At 41.9% G+C, this 21,084-nt stretch overlaps 1 protein-coding gene across 2 annotated transcripts in view; it reads left to right on the forward strand.

The window, feature by feature from the left end:
• The window catches only part of STEAP2 (STEAP2 metalloreductase), a 29,130-nt gene extending 18,277 nt beyond the window's left edge, over window positions 1-10,853 (forward strand). For both annotated transcript variants that reach the window (XM_039521656.1, XM_039521657.1), the window contains one exon: window positions 10,078-10,853. In XM_039521656.1, coding sequence (XP_039377590.1) covers window positions 10,078-10,362 — 285 coding nt within the window. In that variant the 3' untranslated portion in view covers window positions 10,363-10,853. The remainder of the gene's footprint in view (window positions 1-10,077) is intronic.
• The last annotated feature ends 10,231 nt before the right edge of the window (window positions 10,854-21,084 follow it).

Genomic DNA, 21,084 nt, shown 5'->3' on the forward strand with positions numbered 1-21,084 from the left:
TCTTTTAGGGCTAACCCAGGCCAAGCAATAGGAAACTCTTGCTTATGCTTAGAAATCTTCACCCCTCAGAGTTCAAGCAGCATAGAGATATAGTTCTTGTCAGGGATTTATATTCACTTCCCCCAGAGTTCAAGGTGATGGGGTAAGGCCTCTTGCATGTCTCCACTTCAAGAGTGTGGGGGGAGCAATCAACAAAGTCTATGTCCTTCGATGTTTCAGAATGGCTCATTTGGTTTCAGTATGCAGGACCTAACACCTTCTATAGGAAGCTGGCATTTTACATTATTTAATGCTTTTTTCCTGTTTGAGTTATACGGTTACAGAGGTTTACAATGCAAATGCTTTATATAACCTTATAACATAGGGTATAGATGTTAAGTGAGATTAATACATGCAGCATCCTGCAAGCATTTCATAAAGTCTAAACACATTCTTATAACTCTAATATCTACTTTAACAATACTAACACCCAGGTGAGCCAGACTGGTTTCCAGCTATGCATTTGTCAGTATTCACTGAGGCCTAGGGGCCTTGGCATGAGCTGGCACCTGGTCTGCCAGCATCACAGTGGGAACATGCCACGTTGTCCTTGTTGTCCTTCTTCCACTTCCATATATTTTATTTTTATTTGCTGCCCTCCATACACTACAGCGTGCAGGGCCTTTGAAGGGCAAAGCATAGCTCGCTCCCAAATGCATTCTGCTCATGAGACTGGATGTAAGAGATTGCATTTGCTATACATGTGGCATAAAGGAGGCCTTTCATCCCCATCAGCAGGCATTCCTGACTTGCAGAAGTTGCCATTTTAATAGTAATGCTACTGTTTAATGAGAGACAGACTGTCATGTCACTGGACCAACTCAGAACTGTCTGCCCCGAACTAGGAACTGCCATGCAGCAGCTGGGAAAATGCAGGCATGGCAGCCCAACATATGTGTAGATCACATAGAAGAGGTGGGTGGGATAGCTCAGTGGTTTGAGCATTGGCCTGCTAAACCTAGGGTTGGGGGTTCAATCCTTCAGGGGGCCACTTAGGGATCTGAGGCAAAAATTGGTCCTGCCTAGTGAAGGCAGGGAGCTGGACTTGATGACCTTTCAAGGTCCCTTCCAGTTCTAGGAGATTGGTATATCTCCAATTTCATTTCATAAGGATCAGAAAAACACTTAGGAATAAGCTTGTGGTGAAGCACTTCATATACTTCCTGTGTGTAACACATCTTAAGTAGTGCTGATAGAGAAGCAAATAGGCATAACCAGCAAGAGGTACCCACTTCTTAGGTAATGAAGAGAAGCAAAGTTATGGCCCTTTGTATTTCCATAACCTCACTACCAGGCAGACTTTTTCCTTCAGAAGTTCTCTGCCTGGGACTATGCTAGAGATGATGGTATGAACTAAATCTTCAGTTTAAAATAAAACAACAACAGTTAGTCACAAGTGATTTGAGCCATACATCCAGTGTATGATCAGGAACTCCAGCAGCAAGTCATGCAATTATAGCTTTTCCTTACCAAAGTTTCCAAACTTGGGCCTCGGGGTAGGGGTAGAAATGTGCATACAGGCAAATCATTGCACAAGTGTTTTGTGGTCTTTGGAATGCACTAGTATACCACAACTATTCCCACTGTAATAAAAATCAACTTGTTTCTAGTTATCACAGCTTATAAACAGTAATGAAATGCTGAGAGATGATTCAAGACGTCTGCCTGGTGTGCAGGACATTCCTCCTCTAGACATGCCCTCATGTGAAACTGCATCACACATTAAAGAGAATTTGGACAAATTGTCTTTTTAATTATCACCTTTGGTGTGCAATGGCAGTAATAATTGAAACACAAGGTGTTTTCTTGGGATTAATGACTAACTAAATGTAATGGTCTTTAGCTGTTTCTCAGGGCATTAAATGTTCCCTAGCTACTCATTAATTCTTAGGAAACATCCTCTGTCTCAAGCCTTGTTTCATAATCACTGACCTTACAAGGATTATTTTACCAAAGAAAATGAAGCTGGCATTCCACCACACATTAACAGTGATTAAGTTCAGATCTCATATAGAGTGCGTAGGCAGAGCCAGATAAAATACAGCAAATGCCCTTTTAGAGCTATTTCTCCATCTACTGAAATACAATATTATAAAGAAGGTTTGCACTTAATGATTATAATCCTGCCTGAAATCAGCAGGAGATGCAGAGTGGAATAAGGCCTGGTCAGCTCAGTATAACCAGGGGAGTTGGTGATGGAGTAGCATAACACTAGTTTTACTCCTGTATCTAGCCGAAGCATAGATTTTTCCAAAGCAATGAATCATAGAATGTGAGGGTTGGAAGGGACTTTAGGAGGTCATCTAGTTCAACCTTCTGCTCAATCCCCAGACAGATTTTTGCCCCAGATTCCTAAACGGCCCTCTCAAGGGATTGAACTTGCAACTCTAGGTTTAGCAGGCTAATGCTCAAACCACTGAGCAATCCCTCCCCTTGGCTGCTAAAATTCTCACTTCCATCTTACACCTGAGGGCTCAGTGTAAGACCCTGCAAAGCTAGAATTCAGGGGATTCTGACTGATGCCTCTGCATCACCACTAGAGGTTTAGGTCGGGCATCCTGAAGAGGACCTTGCAAAGCTAGAGTCGAGAGGAAGTACCACCCTTCAGGGCCTGAGTGGCACCCCACAGCCCACTGACTGGCCGATACCAGTATATAAACCAGGAAGCCATGATGAGGAGCTGTCTGAGCAACGACACAGACCACCTGTCTGCTTCTGACCCTGCTAATGACAGTCCCAAGATGCTGGCTTCTGACCCTGGTTTGTTCTTTCCCTGTCTCTCTGATTGTTATCTGTAACCTGGTGCCTGACTCTGATCTCCTGATAACATGACCTTGCCTTCCTCTTGACACCTGACTATGTTTGCCCTCTGACCTATCCTTGGACTCTGACCTCCTGGCATTGGACTTGGACTGACTTCTGCTCTGACCACTAGAGCCACATCCTGACCACCCACATCCTGGTTGTGACACTCAGCATTATTGCAGCTGTTCAGTTTCTGACCTCCCTCTTCTGACACTCCCCCTTCTGAGAGCCGCACACTCATGCAAAAGCTGTTTCTAGCTCACTTTGCTGAATACAGTTGGTTTCTAGGGGTTTGTGTAAATGGAAATTTACTGTATGGCAAGCCACAGCGTTAATCTACAGCACATCAGTTTGCTTCACAGTAACATCTTGTGTGGACACTGCAACAGTGCACTGAAAGTCCCGGAGTGCAGCTTGGCATACTTTCAAAACTGCACTGTAGCAGTGTCCACGTGGGATCTTACTGAGTGGCAAGCTGGTGCGCTGTAGATTCACACTGGGCCTTGCCAGTTGCCATGTAGACAAGCCCTAACTGAGTCAACTAGTCACACTTTTCAGAAGTACGTCGTGTTTGTTATTGTGCTGTATCACACCTAAGTAACAATCAGAACAGTGCACAAGCCTAGATTATATGAAGAGCAGCCCTTTTCTAGCTGGGCAGGTTTACTAGTGCAGAGAGAGGAGATGAAGAGGGTAGTAAACTCAGAAGAAAACCCCATACTCCACCCCTTGTGTGACTGGAGTTTAATTGTTGTCAGGCTCTTCTTTTTTAGGCGCAACAGTAACATAATGTTCTGTCAAATCTTAGTCCCCTGATGGCATTTAAATAAAACTAAGCTTTCTCTGCTTAAATCATAGAATCATAGAATCATAGAATTCAAGATCAGAAGGGACCATTATGATCATCTAGTCTGACCTCCTGCAAGATGCAGCCAATCTTCCTGGAGGAAAATTCCTTCCCGACCCCAAATATGGCGGTCAGCTGAACCACATAATTGACCTATTGACTAAGCCCGTTATCCTATCATACCATCCTCCATAAACTTATCTAGCTTAATCTTAAAGTTGACTGACAGTTTATATCTTAGCACTGAGCTGAAATAATTCTTCTCCTTCCCTGGTATTTATCCTCTGATATATTTAAAGAGTGTAATCATATCTCCTCTCATCCTTCTTTTGTTAAAGGAAAACAAACCGAGCTCCTCCAGTCTCCTTGGCCTTCCATTCCTCGGATCATTCTAGTGGCCCTTCTTTGTACCTGTTCTAGTTTGAATTCATCCTTCTTAAACATGGGAGACCAAAACTGCACACAATACTCAAATGAGGTCTCACCAGCGCCTTATATAACGGGACTAGCACCTCCTTATCCCTACTAGAAATATAATGCAACCCAAGACCGCATTAGCTTTTACTCATAGTCATCTTGCGATCAACCAGGACTCCTAGGTCCTTCTCCTCCTCCGTTACTTCCAACTGGAGCTTATAACTAAAGTTCTTGTTAGACATCCCTAAATGCATAACCTTACACTTCTCACTATTGAATTTCATCCTGTTACTAATACTCCAGTTTACAAGGTCATCCAAATCTCCTGGAGAATATCCCGATCCTCTTCGAATTGACAATACCCCCAACTTGGTGTCGGTTCCCAGGTCAGCAATAAATAGATTGAATAAATCCAACGGACAGTTCCCCCTTCAATACTACCCCTCTGCAGTCTCCCTTTAACCAGCTCCTTATCCACCTCTGGATTTTCACTGATCTCCATCTTTTCCAATTTAACCAGTAATTCTTCAAATCCAGATATATGAGATCCACCGCATTTCCCTTGTCTAAAAAATCTGTACTCTCTCAAAGAAGGAGATCAAGTTGGTTAAGATCTTTTCCATGACTTTGCATACTACAGATGTTAGACTAACAGGCCTATAATTTTCTTGAATATAGGAACTACATTAGCTAATCTCCAGTCATATCTTCATTCCCATCGGTCTCTATCACTATTCCTTAGCCCCTTCATTAGCCTCATTAAAGACAGAGCAGATATTGTGCCATTCCAAGATTATCCTAATCTCCACTCCATTTAAAGTTTTATACATGCCTCTGACAACTCCTGCAACTTCAACTTGAAGTAAAATTTAGTAAAATTAGCCCTTTGAAATCATACACCCTAGTCTCAGATGCACTATTGATTATCCTCCCATTTATTGGTTCAGCAACCACTTGATGAAGGAATTCATTAGCTATCACGTCTAGAAAAGCTGAGCCCTATTATTATTACTAGCATTTGTTTCCCAATCTATATGATCAAGCAGTTCCTAATGTTTACCTCCCTAAAAAACATTAAAGAGCTCCCTATCCATCTCTAAGCTAGATCAATCACTATCCTGGATGAGGCTCTGATTGTCCATTGCAGCGCTAGTTATCTCATTACATTTTACCTCATTATTGATATACATAAACAGCACATACCCTTCCATACCTGTACTCCAGTCATGGCTACTAGGGACACACAGTTCCCCAGTATGACTTGTAGATCTAGAATCTGTCCCCACCTATATCTGTTATCTTGTTGTCCTCACTCCCAATGAGAACAGTTGTCTGTCCCCAAGCCTCCCAGTGCCCATACATCCCAAAGCCCTCCTTGTAACAAGCCAATTTAATCATCACGATCCTCTCCCCCTTTGGCGCCTTCCTAGGGACAGGTAGAATCCCACTGAAGATCACCTGAGCCCTCCTTCCATTCCTATCATCCTTGTGGTTCCCAAGCCATCATCCCTCCCCCTCCCTGGGCCCTTGGTGCTTCCTCCGACTCCTCCTCCTCCTATCTATATGACTGCGCTCTTTCTTTTTTTTTGCCTCTCTCTGTCAGTTACCACTTGCTGTACCCCTTCCTCATTCTCCAAACCTTCAAACCTTCTCACGGTCACATGCTCCACCGCCCATCTTCCTCCTCTGGTGGTCCCCTTCCTTGACCTCAGCCCTCAGTTACTGCTTGCCATTGCTCCATCAGCCTCTCAAACCCCCTTCTGTTCTCTATCAGGTTTCCACCTGCAGCTCTAGGCCCTGGATCTTTAAAGGATGAAAAATACCTGTAAAGCATTTCATGATCACTGGCTTTCTCCAATAATTTTTATATAGTATTACCCATAGCTGAGCCTGCTGAAGAAATGAGCGGTCAGATTCACTAAGTTGTTCCATGTTTACACTGGTGTAACAGCACTGATTTCAAGGGAGTCACACCAGCATACAACTGGAACAATGCAGTGGTGAGTCAGGCCCTAGCTTTTATTTGTCATCTGAATTTCTTTCCAGAATATCAGGCAAGATCCTGTGTATGCCAAATATAGGCCAGATCCTGTCTGGTATAGATGTTCCATTTCTTGGGAATTTTTGTTCTTGTACTTTTTAACTAAATGAGGTAGTACATCTAAAAAAATTCCAACACAACTCTGGAAACCAGTCTGTACACCGGAAAAAGTAATGCATAGAAAATAGCAGCTTGCTATATGCAAAAGTCTGTTACCTTCCTCAAAAGACTGACAAAAATATTTCCCTTTTTGTGTCACTGAATCTTTTTCCCTTTTGCCCTTCAGGCTGTACTTTTCCTTAAGGACAGGAGAGAGGTTAGGTTTCTACTTCTTTATTTTTGCTGTAGTTAGAGAACAAAATCTTGGTAGCCAGTTTTGATTATTCTTCCACTAAATATTTCCCAACTGACTGAGACGTTACATCAGTTTTGGTGGTGAAGTGTTTCCTTTCATACGATAAACATCACAGTTAAAAGCATTGCTCCAGTAATTTTTAAGGTGGTTTGGGATTTCTAGAATGCAGGCTAATGCTTTTAACTTGGAGTCTGCATAATTGTTCTGTTGATGATGTGCTTAGGATTAGGTGTGGAGTGTAGCCCCTACACTCCAGATATCCCCATTAACTAGTTGTCAGGGAAGGGACATGATATTAAAATGAAAAGTTTTAAAGCACTCAATTCAAGAAATTAAGTTAAGCCAAAGTTAAGATTACCTGTGCAACTTTACCTCTTGTGCATAAGCATAGAGATATAGTACATTTCCACTCGTGATATTTTAAAAATATACTATACAATTTTTGCTACAACTATTTACACCTGTAACAGGCTGTTTTGTACTGCCTGATAAAGGGCGGCAACAAAAATTGTTTATACACAAAAGAATGGGGGTAAGGATCCCTGTGGAAGCCCTAATCACATGTGTTTTGTAAGGATGTCAAAAAAGTTATATTATTTCAGAGGGAAAGAACAATCATGCAGCTAAGGGTACGTCTACACTACGGGACTATTCCGAATTTGCATAAACCGGTTTTGTAAAACAGATTGTATAAAATCGAGTGCGCGCGGCCACACTAAACACATTAAATCGGTGGTGTGCATCCACGGTCCGAGGCTAGCATCGACTTCTGGAGCGTTGCACTGTGGGTAGCTATTCCGTAGCTATCCCATAGTTCCCGCAGCCTCCCCCGCCCCTTGGAATTTCCGGGTTGAGATCCCAGTGCCTGATGGGGCAAAAATCATTGTCCCGGGTGGTTCTGGGTAAATGTCATCAGTCACTCCTTCCTCTGGGAAAGCAACGGCAGACAAGCATTTCGCAGCTTTTTTCCCTGGATTGCCCTGGCAGATGCCATAGCATGGCAATCATGGAGCCTGTTTTGCCTTTTGTGACTGTCACCGTATGTGTACTAGATGCCGCTGACAGAGGCGATTCAGCAGCGCTACACAGCAGCATGCTTTTGCTTTTGCATGACAGCAGAGATGGTTACCAGCCATACTGTACCATCTACCAATCCATAAATTGATAAAAAGATGATCATGGTTACCAGTCCTTTTGCACTGCACCATCTGTTGCTGTCATAAGTGCCCCTGGCTGCTCTTAGCCAGGGGGCAAAAGCCAAAATTGGGAATGACTCCCTGAGTCAATCCCTCCTTTTTGGTATCTAAAAATAGAATCAGTCCTGTCTAGAATTTGGGCAAGTGTACTAGAGAACCACTGTATCATAGAACCAGAGAGCACAGCTGCTCTGTGTCAGATCCAGGAGAAATTATGAGCTGTATGCTATTCACAGGGGGTGCTCCTGCAACAACCCCACCTGTTGATTCCATTCTTCCCCCAGCCTTCCTGGGCTACCGTAGCATTGTCCCCCCACTTGTGTGATGAAGTAATAAAGAATGCAGGAATAAGACACAGTGACTTGTTAGTGAGAAATGAGTGGAAGGCAGCCTCCAGCTGCTATGATAGTCCAGACAGGACAGTAAGGAGTGTGGAGGAGAGGAGCCCAGTATCCCTCTGCTAGTCCAGGGGCAATTGAATCTTTTCTTTACACATGAAGGGTGGGGGCTGATGGAGCTCAGCCCCCTGTTGCTATGATGAGAATGGTTACCAGCCATACTGCACTATCTACCAGGAAAAATTAGGGCCAGGCGCCCTTGATCGACCTCACGGATGCTAGTCGGCATGGTTACCAGTCCTTTTGCACTGCCCCATGTGCCAATAGGCTGATGATGAGGACGGGTACCAGTCATATTGCACCATCAGCCACCCATGGCGGGGGGGGGAGCAAGGATGTTGGTGTTGAGTGCTGCAGCATCGCGTCTATCTGCAGCATTCAATAAAGATAGGGTGACATGTAAAAGAGTCAAGAGAAGATTGTTTTCCCTTTCACTTCTGGGGGTGGGGCGGGGGGTGCGTAAATTGCCGAGCTATGCCCTGACCCACCGCGGACACTGTTTTTGACCCTAGAAGCATTTGGAGCTCAGCCAAGAATGCAAATGCTTTTCGGATACTGCAGGAACTGTGGGATAGCTTGAGTCCTCCAGTCCATGAGCGTCCATTTGATTCTTTGGCTTTCCGTTACGCTTGTCACGCAGCAGTGCGCTGAGTCCCTGCTATGGCATCTGTCTGGAGATTTTTTAAAAATGATTTTGAATTTCGTCTTCTGTAATGGAGCGCTGATAGAACAGATTTGCCTGCCCTTACTGCGATCACATCCGCATGGTCCATGCTGGAGCTCTTTTTTTATTTTGATTTCGGACTGCATCGCCACCCGTGCTGATCGGAGCTCCACGCTGGGCAAACAGGAAATATTCAAAAGTTCGCGGGGCTTTTGCTGTCTACCTGGCCACTGCATCCGAGTTCAGATTGCTGTCCAGAGCGGTCAGTGGTGCACTGTGGGATACCACCTGGAGGCCAATACTGTCGATTTGTGGCCACACTAAACCTAATCCGATATGGTAATACCGATACTAGCGCTACTCCTCTCGTTAGGGAGGAGTACAGAAACCGGTTTAAAGAGCCCTTTATATCGATATAAAGGGCCTCTCAGTGTGGACGGGTGTGGCGTTAAATCGGTTTTATGCTCCTAAAACCGGTTTAAACGCCTAGTGTAGACCAGGCTAAAGAATCATTTTTAAGTCAGATTCAGCTATCATTATACATGCAACCTTAATTTCCTGACTACTGAGTGCTTAACTGGGCAGCTTTAATGTTCTTTTTGCATAGGTTTTTGCAAGGAATTTCCCATGGTTTTTTGAGCAATAGGAAGAAAAGGCAGGGCACCAGCATCTCATACTGGATTTTGTCTGGGGAGTCTCCAATTAATGGGTGTATGCTTGTGGTATCATCACCGTAAGGAGTGGTCCAAGTCTTGATTCCACCCTCTGACCAGTGGAGCTGGGCCATTGTGATGGGGAAGCAAGCAGCACCCTTTAGTGGTGTCACAGTTTAATCCTTTCTCCCTGTAGGAGCAATGGTGATCAGGGAGTTCCTTTCCATGGCTCCTCCTGCATAGCCACACTGCTCGATACTTATGGCTGAGCAAACCAGCCCTTTGTTCTCTCATGCGACACACTGGGTACCTGAATCTGATATCACACCACCAGTTTTACTCTTACATAATTCCATTGACTTCATTATTTACACCCCTGAAACTCAACTTACTGCCAGATTTTAGATTTTGACTAATTTGTTTGCTTTATATGTTTGAGGACCTCTTACCCTTTCGAAGTAGAGCAAGCATGCAGGCCTGTGGAAGCCAAGAGGGATGGGATGTAAATCAGGGTAGAATTTAGCCCTTAATTTTCAGCACATTACAATAATGAGAACATTGAGATTTTTTTGAACCTGGCTGAAATGTTAAAGGTATAGTAGGCGTGGCTGATAATGGGTCAGGTTTTAACTTCTGTTTCTTTTCCCTGTTTTTTTCCAAAGTCTACACTGGGATATGTCGCTCTGCTCATAAGTACTTTCCATGTGTTAATTTATGGGTGGAAAAGAGCCTTTGAAGAAGAATACTACAGGTTTTATACACCACCAAACTTTGTTCTTGCCCTTGTTTTGCCTTCTGTTGTAATTGTAGGTAAGATCATTTTACTCTTTCCATGTATAAGCAGGAAACTGAGAAGAATCAGAAGAGGCTGGGAAAAAAGCCAAGTTATGGAAGAAAGAGGTGGGACTGTTCCACATCTCTCACCAGAAAGGATTACGGTGATGTGATGGTAGAATAGTGTCCATTAGCACTACAGTTGTCACTGGTCTTTTTGTTTTAAAACTTGTGTTTTTAGGAGTTTATATAACTCACGTGTGAAAGTTGCTATGGACTTGCTTGGCATATGGTACAAGCTCTCAGCCAAGGAATGAGCAATTTATGTTTCTTCAGAAATTTAAAAAAAAAATCACTTCAATTTTAAGTTACAAGAGAGCAAACAATGTGAAATCAGGAGTTTTTAAATGCTTCTTTGCACAATTGTATGACAAACATTGTGGTTTTATAATTAAAACCAAATGTTCCAGGCAGCATTTCTTTGACTGATAGCAAATGTTCCAGACAGTACTTCTTTTATTAAAACGATCATTTTTTAGTTAGTCGGTCCAGAATGTAGAGTAATAGATTTTAATGATTTAGAAAATAAACATGTTTTGAAACAGCTGAGATTAAATGTTTAATAGTTGAAATTATTTATTGCACATGTACATTACACATATTTGTGTAGCTCAACAAGGATTTTGAACCAAAACATGACTTGAATATAATAAAAATGTTAGTTGCATTAAGGAATATGATTTCAAAGTGCTGCATATGGTTTTAAACATGTAATGTCCATTGATGTTAATGAGTCATGCAGTGAAAATCCAATCCAATACTTTGAAACTGCAAGAAGGATTTATATAAATTTGTACAATCAACTAATGATCACTTTAAAAATAAAACATGCCAAAAATTATTTAAAAAAATTAAAGTTGAGAGAAATTTGCAATAAAAAAATTCAACTTTATAGGTGAAACTTCCAATATCTTAAGCACAATAGAGAACAACCATAATGTTAACATTATCTGTGTGTTTCTGAGTTGGAGTTTCAGTTATGGCACATGAATTTGCCTCTCTTTCAACCTTAAGATCTTTTAATGTATTTTTGTTGCACAAATAACGTTCTATTTTTATATGAAACTTTTGTTTTTACAGCCAGCATCTGTGGGGTATGCTTTACTGTGAATTTTTAAGAAATAAAAACAGATATTCCTATACGTCAACTTTTTAACATGAGTTGATGATCTCGTGAAATGGAAATTTCCCTCTAAAATTTGTAATTCTGGTTTCTTAAGGCTTTCTGAGGCTTTCTGAATGTTGTTTAGAATGATTTATCAATACTACTTTAGCATGTTTTGTTCTTCTTTACAGAATAGGCCAAACTCTACTCATTTACACTCGTGCTGCTTCTATAGAAATCAGTGGAAGTTGTTCTCGTGCATCAGAGTGCAGAGTTTGGCTCTACATCTTTACCTATTTTTGCAGTATTACAGCTCCGCTGTCTTTAATTGTTTTCTTTCCTCACATTTTTGCAATAATTTTCCATCATTGTGATAAATATCAGCAATATGACTCTGATCCATATAGCACTTGTGTATACTTAAGTTAAGTACATGAGCAGTCCCATTGACTTTACTGCCTACATTTGTAATGAACCCTACACCCATGCAATATGTACTTTTAGAGCCAAATTCTGCTCCCACTTACACCAGCATAAATCCAAACTAACTCAGTGCCAATTGTTTTTAGTTTCATTACAAACTGAAGAACCCCAGTTAGGTTTTTCAAGATTCATTATAGCCTCCAAGCCTTTCAAACAAACCTAGGCCCATTTATGGTTTTGTCAGAATCACAAGAAATCTGCAGTTTTACATGGTTTCACCTGTGTTCTGCTTTAGATATAGGGTTTGTTCAAACTCAAAACCCAGACTGAAACTCCAGACAGAGGACTTTCTCAAAATGACACAACATAAAGTGAAACAAGGTGGATTAGTTAATATCTTTTTGTCTTTAGGCAGCTTGACTCTTTCACCAACAGAATTTGGTCCAATAAAAGATACTACTTCATCCATCTTGTCTCTAATGCCCTGGGACCAACACTGCTACAATAGAGGAGGGATAGCTCAGTGGTTTGAGCATTGGCCTGCTAAACTCAGGGTTGTAAGCTCAATCCTTGAGGGGGCCACTTAGAGATCTGGAGCAAAATCAGTACTTGGTCCTGCTAGTGAAGGCAGGGGGCTGGACTGGATGACTTTTCAAGGTCCCTTCCACTTCTAGGAGACAGGATAATACTGTATACAAAATTAAGTGTTTGCATGAACCTCTGCCAAGCTAAACAATCAGTATTGCATGTCTCTAGTTCTCTTTACTATCCAGTGAAAGCCCACTAAAAAAACAGGGATTAGACAAATGGGGGATGTTTGGGGGGAATTCAACCAATTTTCTTGACATATTTTGAAAAACATGTCATTTAAAAAAACATTGGCGGGGGAAATATTGGGGAAGTTCTGCAGTTTCTTGCAATTTTATTTACCCTCCTCATCCACCCCATTTTTTAAATTGCCCCCTACTGGAAGTAGAAGGAGGAAAAATCCACTTCCTCTCACTTTTTTTTATGTGTTCCCCTTGTAAAGTTAAAAAGTTAATTTTTTAAAGCTTTTTTGCATTTTCCAATAGAAAAAAAAGTGTAAAAATGAGAGAAAGCAGTCTGTTGCTTTTTTTTTTTTTTTTAGCATTCTACCTTATTTTCCCTTGAGAAGAGGGGGAGAAAGTAAAATAGAAAAAAAATCCAAATAATTTTTTTCTAAATGAAATTTTTAATTTTGTTTAGAATAAATCATTTAAAATTGATTAAGTGAAAAAGGAGAAAAAGTAAAAAAATTCAAATGTATTGAAAACTTCATTTTCTTTCAAAATTAACAAAAAGAACAGCATTTCAAGAAGCTAATCTAAGTTCCTTTTTGCAAAATGCCTGTGTCATGAACTGTCAGACGGATCATGCTGTACTATATGAGCACAGTTATTTTATTAGATGAATAAAAGAGATACTATCAGTATTACAGAAAGAAAGGGCATTACTAACTTTAAGGGAATAAGGCTTTCAGGTAACTAGGAACAAATGACAAATAGAACTTCCATTTACTGTGTTTGTGTGTGATTCACTCCAGTACAGAAAACTTTGCAAACCACCAGATGCCTCCAGATTGCACAGAGGTGGATCCAGTGGCCTAAATTTCCTCTGTTGGGGGTGCAATTTGCCCTCGTGCAGACAGCCAGCACAAGGCCTATGCACTTAGGCCCGTACCCTCAATGGTATTTAGCTGCTTAGCTCCCATTGAAATCATAGGAGTTAGGCACCTAAATACCGTTGAGGATTTGGGCCTTATGCCCCAGTCCTGCAAACACACTTATGTATGTACATAAGTATCTTTCCACACATATGTAATTTCTTTGTCTTCAATAGAACTATTCACTTGCTCAGAGTTACTCATGCACATTGACATTTGCAGAAATGGGCCCTTGAATCCTAGTTTGGAGGCTTATATGGGGTATAGCTCTTGTGCTGTCCCCCTGCACAGCAGTGAATTTCCCCCATGTGTACAGAGGGTCAGCAGCCACTATACCAAGCTGTAAAGAGGGGTAGGTAGACTTTGTCTGTACCAGCCCACTTAGTTCCCAGCACAAAACCCAATTACTGTGTTGGGAGGGATGAATTCTGCCCTAAGAGAACAGAATTTCTAACTTATATTGGAATGTATGACATCCTGAAGACTCAGACTATGGTAAATGCCATCGAGCAAATTCTGCTCCCAGTTCTACTCCAGCAGCCCTATTGAAATCACTGAATTTGCATGGGTACAACTGAGCTAAAATTATTACTGATTGTGACTATTACTATTTCAATATTTAATACATTTGTATTAATTTTATCATAATATATAGAAATGCCAACTAAAATTCATCTTCCCTAGAACTTTCCAGATTTTGTTTGATGTTTTAGGAATATTGCTGTAGTACTAATACAGTATTAATATTGTTGCATTATTAAACTACAGTAGCAACTGTGCATTGCCACCTTAGTCCATCTGTTCTGTGGTGTGTGATGCACTGTATTTATCCTTATTCCTATGCAAAAAGAAATACTTCATTCTAACAGGAAAAAATCATACAATGTAGTATGCTGCTTAACATATGTAAAAAGTAATTAGATCATTTCATGATTAACTCATTTCAAGAATGTTTAAACTCATGGTAAATCTAGACCACATGATGTTTCTTAAATAAAATGTTGTCATGCATTGGTGAGGGTTTTTTTTCAAACCATGTGTATGGGAAATAACAAATATGGCTTTTTATTTTATGTTACTTGAAAGCTGAAATATTGAAGTGTGAAGAAATAGCTTATATTTTTGGATCAACTAAATTAAGAAATTTAAATTAAGAAAGTAATAGTGTACCCAGCTAGCCTATGTATTCATTTCTAACTGGAGTAACAAGCTGACTTGCTATTAATTCTTTTGTAATTTACTTTATTGTAAAGATTGATTCTATTTAGCAAGAATTCTAAAAGTAAAATGGCAAGGTCTTGCATGGCACATATTATGGATCAGATCCTGCCAACTTCTATTCATGTAAGAAATCTTTCTTCATGTGATTAATCTCTGATTTCCATGGAACTGTTTGCATAAGGACTTCTCCAGTGAGTCCAGATTTGCAGGATCAAGTTCTAAAGTCAAAATTCTCAATGTTGGTTGCCTACAGTTAGACATCTCCATTATTCAGGTGCCTAAATATAGATTTAGGCGCATAACTTCAACAACCAACATTGAGAATGATATATTTTTATGCAACATTGCATTCACCGTTTATTGATTGTAGGGATATCCTATATATTATGTCCTATATAGTATGAAAATAACTGAATTCTCTTCCTTGCCACCAAGGGTGGCCAAACTTACTGACCTGCTGAGCTACATATGACAATATTCATAAGTTCAAGAGCTAGGGTGTGCCTGTCGGGGCTCAGGGCTTCAGCCTCGCTCCTGCTGAAGTTCTGATCCCCGGCAGGCACACTCTGTGGGGTTGAAGACCTGAGACTTCCCTCTCTGCTGGACAGAAGCCAAAGGGTCACACATCTACCTGCATTTTTGCCAGGGTTTGCTGGCCCCACTCAGTCTCCCTCCCTACAGCTCCCAGCTGTTTGCTGCTGCCTGTCCACTCAGAGCTAACACCTGGGATCTGCAGGGAGGGGCCACTGAGGGTAAGGAGAGGGTGCTGGGGGGGCGTGACTGAAGCTGCTGGTGAGGGCAAACATTTAAGTTGTGCCTCCCCTCCCCCCTCAGCTGGCACCAGTCATCATTGGCAGAAGCCCCTAGTCCTACCACCCCACCACAGGGCAGAAGCCCCAAGATCCCCCTCCCCACAGTCAGGTGGAGAATGGGAGGGAGTGGGAGGCTCCACGAGCCACACATTAACTGTAAAGGAGCCACATGTGGCTCACAAACCACAGTTAGGCCATCCCTTCCATATTTCATAACAAAATGCCACTTAACATATAATGCAATACTGCACACATTCTATCAGTAAATGTTCTCTGCAGTAAATAATTGGAATGACATTTTGGAACATGTTCTTTGTTTTCTGCAGATGATTATGGTATTTTTTATCCACAATGTTTATTATATAGTGCCATAAAAATATTTCATATTTGTGCTTAATTTGACAGTGTAATTCTGTTAAATAGTGCTATTATATACAGTTGATAAACATCACCTTGTTGAAATTTGAGTTTTTAATAGGTAAATTATTTTGAGATTTGGTTGTATTTTAAGTTCTTTACTTAGTTTGTGACAATGTTACATTTACAGTGTACTGGTGCCACGTCTGAATTTTGTTCCAACATTGTATAGCATGTGATGTGCCAACATGAGAACGTGCAACTGTATTTTCATTCGTTGGTAAATCACTTATAAAATACCTTGTACATGTTCAATGTGTAATTAGCTATAAATGCAGCCCTCATAGCATTAATGGGAAAGAACAGTTAAGGCAGCTGTTGTTTATTCCCGAGTAGCTATGAATTTCACAATGTATGAATAGAGTTAGGAACCTGGCTCAGAAATGTCATGCAAATAAATATTAGATAGATTGATTTCTTCAATATGATATTTTCAAGAGTTCAGGTGAATAGACTCAGTGGTAGTGGAGGCATATGAGTAGTTCTTTTCAAACAGTACTTCTCTGAGTACAAAAGTTTTGCCTTTATTGGATGTTCATCCTAGTTCCTATAAGTATTTCCTATAAATGTAATAAGTAACTTTCAAGTTCTCATATTTTATCACTACATGATACTGCTTCAGTTAACTAGATTGCTACCTTTAAAATGAGTGACACATTGAACGAATTTAAACAATGATCTCCATAATCTTTGTATACTGTTTCTCATGCCTTGCTGACAATGTTTCACAGTGAACATATTATGAGTCTCCTCTGTGCAATACTTACTTGACAGTCCTCTCTGTAGTTGTGTACTCCAACTTTGTCAATTACTGTTTGTGTTGTCTGTCTGAACAGGGCTATTATAAATGACTGGCAGTGCTTTCACATATTTTTCCATAGAATCTGTTTTACACAAAGATCAATAAAAACTTAATATCAAATATTTTGACTTGTTCAAATTTCAACTTAATTTTTTTTATTTTGCCTTTCTTTAACATGCATTTGGGCTTTGATGAATATGTCGTCCTGTAGAGAGGGAATGGCTGTGGGGCTCATAAAAATGCTTCTGAAGAGCAAATTTGTTTCCTCTGGAATGGGCTGGATGACAGTTAATTTTTAAAAAATACACTGCGGGAGGCTGCCCCATACCTTATTACAAGTATTCACGACTCTTCTCTTCCAGTTGCACAAACCGAACACTGTAATACTAGCAATATAGTCAGTACATTTTTCAGGAGCAAAGTACAAACATTTGAGGCAAAAGCGAGACTGCTTAATTTGTTTAAGTGCTGGTGTTCTTCCTGTTTGGTTGTGGGTATGAAAAAGCAGGAGTGTTTCAATGGGAAAATAAATGAATAGCTTTTCCTCTCCCTCACTCCTCTCTGGAAGCATTATATATGTTTCAAGGAAATTTATGACAAGAGGGGGAAAGAAAAATTATACTTTGGAGTGATCCTGACACATCAGAGTCAGTAACTTAACTTCCATTGACATTAGACCAATGTTAGGTCGGGACACCGACAAACAAGCATCCTTCCCCATTGGATCCTTCCGCCCCTCACTGCCCCATTGTCTCCTCCCCAAATCCCGCCTCTTTCCAAGCATGCCATGCCCAGGAGACGTCTGGCCTGGCCCCAAGCAGGCAGGACTACCTGGGCAGGGCAGCCCCTGGCCAGTCGCGTCTGGGCTGGCTGCCCAGCTGGTGCAATCCCGTGGCGGAGGCATCAGCAGCCCAGTCCTGCAGGACGGATTGCACCAGCTGGGCAGCCAGCCCAGAGTCCTGCTGCCCAGGTGGGGAGAACAGCTGCTGCCCTCTCCTCCAGATACCCGTGCCTGAGTCCTGCCTGCTCGGGGCCAGGCGTGGGGATTTTTTTTATTTGACCTGGGTGATCTGGTCACCCTAATTGACATCAATGGAGTCACAATTTCACCTGTGCACAAATCAGTGAACTTGGCAAGTTCATGTTAACTTGTATAACCTCCCCATGTTGCTGCTTCTCTGCAGAAGAGATCTGACCAATAATACAAAATCATCTCTTACAAACAATGAAACAGATGTCTGATATGTTCAATGTCCAAAATTACACTTTCACGCCTCTTTCTACTTGTGCCCTGCCTGTCTCACTGATGAAAATTTCACCATTGGTGTCTGTTTTTCCCTAGTTTGTTCAACTCCTGCACCATTTTCTCATACATTAGAGTGATTGCTTTTATTTGTTATTTGCATCACAATAGCATCTAGGGGCCCCAACTGAGATCAGTGCCCCCTTGTGCTAGGTTCTGTACAAATACATAGCGTGAGACAGTGCCTGCCCTGAAGACCTTCCAGTCCAAGCAGACAAAGAGTGGGAAGGAAATAAAGGCACAGAGAGGTAAAGTCACTTGCTCAGCAAGGTCAACAGTATATTAGTAGCAGAGCTGGGCATATACCTCTGGTGCTCTCCCTATTTGACTATACTGCCTCTCATTGCTTTATGTAATTTAAATTGAGCTCAGAAAAAAAAAACACTGAAATGTCTTCTCACTCAGAAAAGTTACGTGCAGTAACAACAGGAACCTCTCAGAGTCCACCGTTGTAAAGTACATGGCATGTGGTGAATTAAAATTTTCTGATGCAAAACACTATAAAAGGATAATTATTATCAAACACTATAGAAAGGATAATTTTATTATCAATTTGCTGTGAAAGAGATGGCTCTACCATATAAGCCAGTTGTCTGGGATAGCAAATTTCATAAAATGTTTGTGTGGTTGACTGCAGGTTTGTAGGGGTTGATGTTTACCTAGAGCAGCAGAACCTCTAGAGTCAGCCCTTTACAATGTTGCTTTCATCCCATGTAAAAAAAGCTTGATTCATGAAGAAGTTGCAGTGAGAGCAAATGAATCCTGGCAGTGTGATCTTTGGAATACTCGACCGGTAAATGTCTCATGACCCAAGCTTATAATGTACAGAAAATGCTGCCCAATTTACATATGGTTTCCATACATTTGTCAGTCAAACACTATACAGTTAAAGCTGTAATATTCCAGTGTACTTTTGATCTATTTCTGAAATTCAGAAAGTTTAGTTCAGTACACAGAGCACAGGATTAACTGCCCGGACAACAGTCCAAAAAAATTCATATCAGGTTTATCCAAGGTTAAATGAGTTCCAAACCAGTAAGCATTATCAAGATAATCTGTATGAGGAAAATATAGATAAAAATGTTCAATAAAAAAACAACATTTGAGTTATAGCCCAAATCCCATACAGTAGCTGAAGAATTCACAGTGCAGCTCAGGGATGAAGGGTGTAAAATTGGCCTTTGCATGCCTAAAACCAGGTCCACTCTATTCCAGGTCATTCTCCTAGCATAATTTAGAGCAATCTCCAATCTACGACTACCAAGGAGGGTCCATTTGTCACCCTAACCCTAGCCTGGGATGCTTTAACATTTCTAACCTTAACCCCGGCCTAGAGAGTCCTACCCTTTATAATCCTAACCCTAGCACAGGAAGCCTCAGAGGGTGGGGGCAGAAATTCTCTGTGAATGGGGGGGAAGGCAGAGGAAGGACGGGGAATAGGGAAGTAGGGTTGCCAACCTTCCAGGATTGTCCTGGAGTCTCCAGGAATTAAAGCTTAATCTTTAATTAAAGATTATGTCGTGATAAAATCTCCAAGAATTCATCCAACCAAAGTTGGCAACCCTAGAGGGGAAATACTGAGACTTGGAGGGGTGTGGGGAAGCCAGCCTGAAAATTAGGGTTCTAGGAGTTCCTACCTGCTCCCAGGCCTGTTCCAGCCCCTCTGGGTTCTGATCTCTGCTCCCCAGCCAATCCTGGGCCCCGGGGTGGCTCCTTCAGTCCATCCAGCTCCTGCTCTCACTTCTGCACCTGCCACTGCCCATGGGCATGCACAAATTTACATAGGGGCAGCCCCTACAATATTTCCATTGCAGGGCACTAGCACCTGCCACCCCCGTTCTGCCACCCCTGGGAAACCCTATCTTTTTAAACTGTGGCTTGCCCCTTTAAGGACCTTGTGGAACTCTGTTCCATCCTTTTGGCCCACCTTGCTACACCTGTGCAGGATTAGATTTACAGGAAGCAAGCCCACCAATAGGGGGTTGGTGGGGGAAGTAGGGTAGACAAAGTGGTCTGTGGTGGGCAAGGAGCTGTCAGAAAGCAGGGCTTACAGAAGAGCTAGTCTCCGGCAACCAAGGGTATGTCTACATAGCAAAGAAGAACCCATGGCTGTCCCATGCCAGCTGACTCAGGCTTGCGGAATTCAGGGTGCAGGGCTGTTTCATTGCTGTGTAGACTTCTGGGCTCAAGAGACCCTCCGACCTCACAGGATCCTATAGCCCAGGCTCCAGGCTGAGCCTGGAAGTCTACACAGCAACAAAACAGCCCAGTGAGCCAAAGTTGGCTGGCACAGGCCAGCTGTAGGTTTTTCTTTGCTGTGTAGACATACCCATAATGAGCACAGCTGGCCTGTAATAGGTTGCCTGTTTGGCTATATTGACTGATTGGTTGCAAGAGTCAGCAGACCAGCTCTTAAGCCTACCACCGCAGTAGTTTGGCAGCTATTCAAAATATTTGCCTATAGTGGATTTAGGTCCTGCTTTGTTCTAGCCTTAGCCCCAAACCTGCCCCTACCTTGCCTCACTCCAGATAACCCAGTTCTGACCCCTGGCTCTCATTCTTGACCCCTGGCTCTGACCCTTGGCTCTGGCATCTGGCCTTGGACTCCAGTTCTGACCCTGAGCTCTGATTCCTAGCTATCAATGCCTGCTCTGATTGTTAGGCCTGACTTCTGCTTCTGCTCCAGCTACCAAGTACAATTGCCCAATTCCAGATCACATGACAGGAGCCTAGTAGGAACTGATCAGGAATTAGATCCTTGTGGAAAACCCTGGGTGTGCTTGCTCCTGGGCAGTGAGATTGAAGTCCAAGAACTAGAGCTGATGTTGGGACAGTTTATTGCAGCTGGGGCCACACTGCAAAGAAGAGGAGACTAACAGCTGAGCCCACCTGGGCTGATGATTATACTGTTTTCCCTTGGACTTTAAATAAGATTCTCAGGCCCCGAAAGACATTGGATTCTGCTATGTGGCCTGACCAAGTCACACCAATGGCCAGACTGAGCCAGAAAGGACATAGGGAAACTGAGGCAAAGCTACTGAAATACCACTTCTGGCCATGCGGGGGCA

This window comes from Mauremys reevesii, linkage group 2 (assembly GCF_016161935.1).
Source record: "Mauremys reevesii isolate NIE-2019 linkage group 2, ASM1616193v1, whole genome shotgun sequence".
Lineage (NCBI taxonomy): Eukaryota > Metazoa > Chordata > Testudines > Geoemydidae > Mauremys > Mauremys reevesii.